The sequence below is a fragment of the Protobothrops mucrosquamatus genome, unplaced genomic scaffold (genome assembly GCF_001527695.2).
Source record: "Protobothrops mucrosquamatus isolate PMUCROS unplaced genomic scaffold, P.Mucros_1.0 scaffold397, whole genome shotgun sequence".
In the NCBI taxonomy this organism is placed as follows: domain Eukaryota; kingdom Metazoa; phylum Chordata; class Lepidosauria; order Squamata; family Viperidae; genus Protobothrops; species Protobothrops mucrosquamatus.
The window spans coordinates 310,394-319,666 of NW_015386728.1; the positions used below are offsets into that span (position 1 = coordinate 310,394).

The 9,273-nt window shown below is 45.3% G+C and overlaps 1 protein-coding gene across 1 annotated transcript in view; it reads left to right on the top strand.

The window, feature by feature from the left end:
• The window catches only part of DVL1 (dishevelled segment polarity protein 1), a 43,201-nt gene that overhangs the window by 29,370 nt on the left and 4,558 nt on the right, over positions 1-9,273 (top strand). The window contains exons 7-14 of the mRNA XM_029284160.1: positions 2,285-2,378; positions 3,031-3,100; positions 3,309-3,448; positions 3,679-3,755; positions 4,095-4,162; positions 5,122-5,199; positions 7,993-8,124; positions 8,679-8,732. Of these exons, the coding sequence (XP_029139993.1) occupies positions 2,285-2,378; positions 3,031-3,100; positions 3,309-3,448; positions 3,679-3,755; positions 4,095-4,162; positions 5,122-5,199; positions 7,993-8,124; positions 8,679-8,732 (713 nt within the window). The remainder of the gene's footprint in view (positions 1-2,284; positions 2,379-3,030; positions 3,101-3,308; positions 3,449-3,678; positions 3,756-4,094; positions 4,163-5,121; positions 5,200-7,992; positions 8,125-8,678; positions 8,733-9,273) is intronic.

Below are 9,273 nucleotides of genomic sequence, written 5' to 3' on the forward strand. Positions count from 1 at the left end.
GACAATGAGGAAAACACCAGCAGGTAAGGAAGTCCTTTGCCACTCCACGACACTTTTCAGGAGTGTTTCTCAGACCTGACCTGGGCAACGGCGGGTTCTATAAATACTCTGGAGCACAAGGTCCACCGTTGCCATTGAGTTAGCTGGCTGGGACTGATGGGAACTGAACTCCAATAAGCCTTTTGAAGGTGCCACAGGTGGTTGCTTTGTCCACATGGAGTCTGAGCTGGATCCAGATTGGTTTTTCCTGCAGCTCAATGTGGAAATCTATAGCAGTGGCTAAATAATCTCTGCTTCAGAACACGGCATGCCTTTAGGTCAGCACTAAACAATTGGATGTCTGCTAGATATTTGGGGCTGCAAAACAATAGCGAATCCCTCACTGTTTGCCACAGAAGCTAGACTTTGCAGAGGAGAGCTGCCTCCATGACTGATGCCGACAACTGCATCATTTTTCTTTGCCACAGCATCATACCTCTGGCTCATGTTCGGCTCTGGTCTGCTGCAATCTGGAAAGGCTTTTCACACCTGTGGTTGTGAACTCAAACCCCTCTCCCATTGTCTACGTGTCCATTGCCGGCTCCTACGCTGGCCTTGCCTTGTCCTTCTAGATTTGGTTGCAGCTCCCATCAGCTGGGCTGATGGCCTATTCTAACCCTAACCCTATTCTAGGACTGTCCATTTCAGATGGACGTTATGCTGCGATTGGGTCCATCACTCCACTCCCTTTTAATTCTGTTTTTTTTATTCTTTTTAATGAGTGTAAGCCGCCTGAAGAGTCGCCTCCAGGCGAGATGGACGGCATAGGCGTTGAATAAATAAATAAATAAATAAATAAATAAATAAATAAATAAATGAAAAATAAAATCAACAATAAAAACAACCACCCCCCCTCCCTCTTTTACACCCAAACCCCCAAACTCAGAAGCCGTGAGCAGGGCAGACTTTCCTTTCTGAGCCGGCCAATCTGCTGGCCAGGCAGCCAGGCAGAGCAGGAGAATGGAATGTGTCCAGGTATGTTTTTCCATATTACAAAGATGATTTTCATAAAGCCGTGAGGCGTTCTAGCAGGAGGGGAGTGATAAGGAGGGGCGGCACTGAACGGGGCAGACAAGGACGCTTTTGTGCAGGGCTGCAAAAGGGACATTTTCAGTCAGTATTGGGTAGGCCTGTTGTGGCAGTTGGGGATGGGGTGGGGGGGTTCAAAGCTTGTTCTGTGAAAAACGGAGCAATGTTTCGGTTCTGCTTGTGTGTGAGTATTTTGTCTTTCTTTTTTTTCTTGAACTCTCTTTGTCTTCGTCCTTTTCATTCAGGGAAATGATCTCTCTATTGGCTTCGATGTATCGGCTTCAACTTCAGATAAGGGCTGCGGACTGGTTTGTTTTTTTTTTAACTCACCCGGGGCTTGGCCAGGGTGCTTCTAGGCATGTGAAGAGTTGTGAATCTTCTTAGCCAGACTTATTTCTTTTAGCCTGGAAAGAGGCTGAAATTAGAAAGGGGCTAACACTAATCCTGAGTGTCCTTGATCTTTGTATCCCATTATTTCTTTGGTGGCATATGGTCTCCTTAAATCATGCAGAACTTCGGCACCAATTTAGTGGAACTTCTGAATCCATTTCCCGGATTGAGTTGGAAATTTGAAGGGAGTCAAATTGCCTCTTAACTGATTTGATTACGGGGAAAGGCTTTTGTGTATTGAAAAAATCTCGCTTACTCTCCAGATCAGTTTGAAAGATCAAATCGGCCCACTTCCGTATTTTGGATTTAAGACTCCCTTCACTGGATTTATAACGCGAAGATCCACTACTGGATGAGGTAGTTCAACAGCAGCACAATAGTAGATCTAACCCAATTGTGTCTCCTTGGCAAAAAAAAATCAACAATACTGGGTGGAAAAAGAACAGCTAAAGCCTTTGAATATTAAATCTGTAAGTAGGGTTTGTTCTTGCCGCATAGCTGTTGCTGGAATTCTTTCCTTATGACTTCCAAACTTTAGCAAAAACGACTAATCATAGGTGGCCGGATTAATTCCAGTCTGACCTGCCTGTTGAAGCCTGGCAGAATTGAATGAAACTAGCCATTTGGAGCTGATCCAGATTACTTCATTTTTTTTCTCTCTCTCTCTCTCACTCTCTCTCTCGCTCTACATAAGTGTCTATAAAGCCTGATATCTCACTGACAATATCTTCCTCTCGCAGTCCAGAAGCAGCAGCCATCCAAGAACCAAAGTGATTGAGCTGTGCTCCGCTTTCTCAAATCCGCTCCTCTTTTCTTCTCCCTCCAGGCTGAGTAGCTCCACGGAGCAGAGCACGTCGTCCCGTCTGATTCGCAAGCACAAGCGCCGGCGAAGGAAACATAAAATGCGACAGATCGACCGGGTGAGAGGCTGGGATGGCAGTGCTTTGCAATCTAGGTTTAAAATGTTCCAGCAGTTGCTGTTTCTGGATCGGGCTGACATGCCCAGCTTGGGTGGCGGTCTCTGACGTAGATCAGAGATAGCTGCAGCGAGGGATGGCAAAGAAAAACGAATACAAGAACAGCTTTTGAGGGCCTTACGGAAGGCACCATGGCATCGGGCTCCTCCTGTTCCTCATTTGAAGCCGTCAATCTCTTGGCCCTCCCGCAAAGGGGTCAAAACGTGGCTCTGCGGCCTCGCAACTATGGGGCTGGCTAGTCCCTTGGGAGCCCTGCCTCGCCTGTAATAATCCAACACTAAATGGCCATCTTAGGTTGCCCCACCTCTTTTGATGTTGAACTGTCATCGTTCTATAATTTTGCAATTTTTAACCCTAATTTAATTTTTAATTTCTAATTTTTATACGTCGTTGTATTTATCAGTTATATTGTACATTGCCCAGAACCCATCTTTGATGGAGATAGGCTGTTTAGAAATATGAAATATAAATAAATAAATTTGTGGCAAGCAGCAGGCGCTCCCCGACAACCTGAGATGTTTTTGCAGCTGGCTCTGGCCGCCAATATGTTGAAACTATGCCATCTTACCACTCTCTCTCCTCTTCTGTCTTCTAGTCGTCCTCCTTCAGCAGCATCACCGATTCCACCATGTCCCTCAACATCATCACTGTTACGCTCAACATGGGTAAGCCCCACTGGCTACACTGGGCAAGATTCGTGGGCATTTAAATCTGCAGAGCGAGAGAAAATTTGACAGTTGGTGTCAAATCAGCATTAGAGTGTCTTGGGCAGCTGCTGTCTTTCGCTCTGGTTTGGAGGACATAACCCCCCACACAGGGGACATCTGCTTTAACTTTCTTTGTGTAATCTATTGTTCTCTTTCTCGATGTCAGAAAAATACAATTTTCTGGGAATAAGCATCGTAGGACAGAGCAACGACAGGGGAGACGGCGGCATTTACATCGGCTCCATCATGAAGGGCGGGGCAGTGGCGGCGGATGGGCGGATTGAGCCAGGCGACATGCTTTTACAGGTTGGTTGAGAAGGTGGCAGCAGACGTGGCTTCTTAACTGGGCCTCAGTTTCCTTCCTCGGCATGTCCGCTTTCTCCCACACGGCGTTTAAATTCCCAAAAGGGCTGTTTCAATAAGCTCCAGCCAGCATGTGTGAGGATGATGGGCACTGTGACCTGAAACGCCTGGAGAAAATAGCATTAGGGAAGGGTTGGGCCTCCTCCCTGCTGACAAACTCTGATATTTTGCAGGTGAATGAGGTGAACTTCGAGAACATGAGCAATGACGATGCCGTGAGGGTTTTACGGGAAATTGTCTCCAAGCCCGGGTGAGTGAGTGAATGAGGGAGTGCTGTCCAGGTTGTGCTGCTTCTCTTCCTAGTGAAAATAAATTAAGGGGCTTTGCCCCTTCCGTTTGGCAAATTTGTGTGGATTCCGGCAAATATTTCTTCCTAGCATTTCTTTCCTTTTGTGGACACCTCAGATTTGAGAGAGCCAGTTATATATTCATTTGGGTTATGCTTTCTCTCAAATAGAATATCCCTTTAAAACAGAGAGACAGCCTAGCTGATTATTTTTCAGATCAGTCACTTAATGACCCTGTTGGAAGGATAGAAGCTGATTTCTCTTTTGCTTTTTTTTTTTTCCTTTCGGTTTTCTTTTCCCAGACCCATCAGCCTAACAGTGGCCAAATGCTGGGATCCTACCCCCAGGAGTTACTTCACAATCCCCAGGGGTGAGTGACTGCTCCTTGCTACCGTTTTTGGCATTAAGGGATATCACGTTTTTTTAGTCAGCATCCTTTTATGTTTGGTAAAATTGCAAAGAGCATTGCTTCATATTCATATCACCTCTAAACGAGATGGGCAGCATATACATTTAATAAATAAATATTTGGGAGCACCCTGATTCTGTTACCAAATTTTCTCAGACTTTATATTTTTAATAGGAATATGATGATGGTGGGGCATGTCTTAGTTTTTCTGTATTGTAAATATAGACATTCTATAAGAGAGTCGGGGTAGATGTTTTGAAATTACCCTAATGGTTAATGAATTGTGTGGTCTCCTGGGGTGATCAGAAGTAATATGCATGGTATTCTGTCAGTATTCTCCCTCTTTGAAGGAGATGAGCAGTTCAAAAATTCTCAATAGGAAGGAAGGAAGGAAGGAAGGAAGGAAGGAAGGAAGGAAGGAAGGAAGGAAGGAGTGAATGGGCTGTGGCAGTGAGGAAAACTATGCCAGAGGAAGATAGATAGATTTTTTTAATAACCTACTATGATGCAGCTATGTGGCAGAACATAGCTCATCTTGGCTGATAAAGGGTGTTGTTAGGTTAGTCCTGGAGGAACCAACTAGGAAAGCTCAAGACAAATAGGCAGAACTGGGAAGTCAAAAAACATTCCCTATCAGGTCAAGAGCAAACTGCTTCTACCACTGTGGCTGCAAAGATACTAATAGCTGAGCTTGATTAAGCGAATCGGTACCTTTTGAAAGTCTTGGCAGTCTGCATTTTTGAGCTGGCCATAGAGAAGAGGATTATTATTGCTTGTCAACATGTTGCACAGCCTCTTAACTTGGTTCAAAACATTATTTTTTTTTCCCCTGAGGTTGAACGGAAAATGGAAATAACGTTTGGCTGACCCGCTTTGTTTTTCTTCTTCCCGCTTCCTCCCTCCTTCCTCTCGTGATCCAGCTGAGCCAGTGCGGCCGATCGACCCCGCAGCCTGGATTTCTCATACCACGGCTTTGACGGGAGCATACCCCCGTTACGGTATGAGTCCTTCCATGAGCATCATCACTTCTACCAGCTCCTCACTAACAAGCTCAATTCCCGATTCGGAAAGTAAGTCACCCTGCCGCCAGGACCGGGCAGGTTTCCTTCCTGCGCAGGGCTGGCAGAGTAGAGATAAAAAGAGACAGTGCGCCCCCCCCCCACCACTCCCCAAGCCATCCCTCTTGGCCCTCAAACCTTAACCCTCCCCCCCCAAATAAATACACATTAAAATGATTCCTGGCCCTTTAAGAGAGAGCAGTCATAAAGAAGGGCCAATTCTTCCATGCCAAGAGTCTCTTCCCAACAATCACCGGTCCAGATGCTTAGTGCACTCTAGGATTACAGGACCTGTCTGAGGGTTCCCATCCAGAGCAATCACAAGCGGTCTTTTGGTTCGAAGGGAGTTTAGAGGTCCTCTAGTCCAACCCAGTGACAGAGGACTCTCTGGCCTTTGTTCCAAAAATTTCTAGCTGCACTTAAGCATTCCTATCGTGGTCACTAGCGAGGGACGTGGGAAACGTAGTTCAACAAGCGGAATCCCTCTCCTTCTGACTTTCAGATCCTTGGGACTGCCAGTCCCTTGGTTGTTTGCAGCGACATTCTGTCAGGTGAATTTAAAATACAAAGGAAGAATAGGATGAACACTGATGATCGCTAGCTGAAATGTGGGAAGATACAGACAGAATCCTAGTGGACAGATGTAGCCACTCATCCCAGTTCAGCAGCAGGAAACTGTTCAGAAATCTGCTCAAGAGAGAGCGAACGCTCTGGCAACTCTTGTTAGTTTTTAAGCCAACCCAGATTTTTCATACCCAAAGCAACCACATGGTGTGGGTCTTCTCTTCCTACCACAACATTGGAAGGCTGTTGATCCAGCTACTGGGGGGGGGGGGGGGGAGAGATTTCCTCAATTAGAACCGTCCCTAAAATGGGCTGGCAGTTTTGGTTCCTAGCTGACATCTCCTACAATTTCTTTTCTTTTATTTTTTTCTGAAATGCTACGGTAGCTTCCTTGATCACCCCCAAACATTTAGAGCAGCGGTGATCCTTCCTGAAAGCGAGACAACCATTTGGGGGGAAAACCATATCATTTCCTTTACATCGCTCTCCCTACTATGCTGTGGGGAGCGTAGGTGTTAGAATGCAGTATATTATTGCAAGCTAACTCTGCCCACAGCCTGGAGTTCGATCCTGATAGGGCTCAAGGTTGACTCAGCCTTCCATCCTTGGTTGGTAAAACGAGGACCCAGATTGTTGGGGGCAATAGGCTGACATTTCTAAACCATTCAGAGAGGGCTGTAAAGCACTACGGAGAAGCATATAAGTGCTATTCCTATTGCTGTTGCTACTAGATACAAGCATAAAGAAGCTGCTAGGACAGGAGAGCTAGCTGGTTTTAAAAAGAGACTTGACAGCCACTTGTCTGGAATGGCATCGGGTCTCCTGCTTGAGCAGGGGGTTGGACTAGAAGACCTTTAAGGCCCCTTCCAACTCTGTTATTCTGTTAAATGGAAAGAGGACAAGACTCAGAATTGTGGCCATCGGCAGTGCCACCCATCTCCGTTTCCAACGAGAACACTGCAAAGCAAAAAAAACCCACTGCTTTTCTTGCTACTAACCAAACTGCCTCCAACATTTAGTGCCCTCCAGTTTTAATCAAGGCTCGGTTGCATCCACATGCCCGGGAGCCTTGGGAGGAAATGGCATGAAGGGCTTGATGCTACGGCGCGCACCTTGCATTGCCTAGCCTGAGACACGCGAATGTTTCTGTTGCGTCCTCATGTTCTGTGGCAATATTATTATGGCTGGCTGCCTAGTTAGCCAGATGTGTAGGCTGGCTCTGGCCTTTTTTATCCACCTACCGAGTCTATCCCAAGGATGACGGATGATTACTTAACAATTTCTGAGCACGGGGTGCCGGAAAAAGATCTAGGAAGAAAACGCCCAACTTTTTCCCAACTTTCTGCTATCATCCATCCCTTCCCATTTTTAATGTTTTCGCCATTTACAGATCAAGCTCTTAGCCCTTGGCAGAGTTCAACATTTTTCCTGCAACGTTCGGGATTGGATTGAAACTAAATCTTAGCTGGAGAGCCAGAGGCAGACAGATAGCAAAATGCCAGTTTTCAGTCTCTGGTAGGTCGTCACAAGGCTGAAGAAGACTCCAGGGCTTCTGTTAGCCCTGAAAACTGCTACTTTTGCCTCTGTTGTTGCTCCTTGCTACATTTTGCTCAGTTCACGGGCTTCTGCATAAAAGGGTTTAAAAAATAATAATCCTTGCTCTTAGAAAACACCAAATCCACGCAGGATGGATATTTTGACAAAGATAAGTCCTTTAGAAGAGAATATTTGTAGCTAAGGATTGAAGTGTGGGGTCCTTGGTGCTCTCTGAGCTTGGCTGTTTTTCTTGCAGCTGTTTCGTTACCCAACTAGACAACATCATCCGTGCTAGAAGGGGAGAGAGAGCAAACCCCACTCCACCTTAACCGCTGATGATGTTACCTAGTTGGGTAATGAAAGGTGTGCAAGAAAACCACCAAGCTCATAGGACCCCAGAAGTCCCTTATCCTTTTTAATTAGGCTCTTGCTGGTGGATACAAAACTAGCAAAATCTGATTATTATGGTCGCCCCCCCCTCCCCCTCCCCAAAGCAGAAATTTCCACTCCATTCTCACAACAGGCTGCCCCTGTGTGAAGTTGCTTCCTTTCCCTCTGCCTTGCTCTTCTTTGCCCCTCCTGACGGTCCTCCTTCCGCAGAATCAGCATCTCCGATCTTCCTTCCCCTTTCAGAGCTGGACGAGACCCCCTTGACGGTGAAAAGCGACATGGCCACCATTGTCAAAGTGATGCAGTTACCAGATTCGGGGCTGGAAATTCGGGACCGGATGTGGTTAAAAATCACCATCTCCAACGCAGTGATTGGTACGCTCTTCCTACCCGGAATCAAATTGCTCACCAGGTTTTCTTTTAAACTGTGGCAGTGAGGAACCTGGCATGAAAGTTTGGCCAAAATCAGCAGCTTCCTGTGTTAAGAGTTGCTCAGGATTTTCTCCCTGATCAATCCAGAATGACCCTGGGCATTCACTAACCTTAACTTTATTGTAAGGTTCCATTAACAGAAGATGGATGGATGGATGGATGGATGGATGGATGGATGGATGGATGGATGGATGGATGGATAGATAGATAGATAGATAGATAGATAGATAGATAGATAGATAGATAGATAGATAGATAGATAGATAGATAGATAGATATGATAGACAAACAGACAGACAGACACAGAGAGCGATAGATAGATAGATAGATAGATAGATAGATAGATAGATAGATAGATAGATAGATAGATAGATAGATATGATAGACAGACAGACACAGATAGATAGATAGATAGATAGATAGATAGATAGATAGATAGATAGATAGATAGATGGCAAATAACCATGTTTCCATGTCTTCCTGCTTGTTCTTTGCAGGAGCAGATGTCGTTGATTGGCTTTACGCCCACGTGGAGGATTTTAAAGACAGACAGACAGACACAGAGATAGATAGATAGATAGATAGATAGATAGATAGATAGATAGATAGATAGATAGATAGATAGATAGATAGATAGATAGATATGATAGACAGACAGACACAGAGATAGATAGATAGATAGATAGATAGATAGATAGATAGATAGATAGATAGATAGATAGATAGATAGATAGATAGATAGATAGATGATAGATAGATAGATAGATAGATAGATAGATGATAGATAGATAGATAGATGATAGATAGATAGATAGATAGATAGATAGATAGATAGATAGATAGATAGATAGATAGATAGATAGATAGATAGATAGATAGATAGATAGATGGCAAATATCTGCATGACAAAGTCGCGCGGATCCGAGAAGGCTTGGATACCGACTGGTTGGCCCAGGGGGAGGAGACGGAAGCAGGCCTTGAGACGGTTACATGGGAGGAGTTTGACTCTGTTGCTCCCGAGGACGTGGACAGGGTCCTGGGTAGGCTGAATGCAACCACATGTTTGTTGGATCCGTGCCCCTCCTGGCTGGT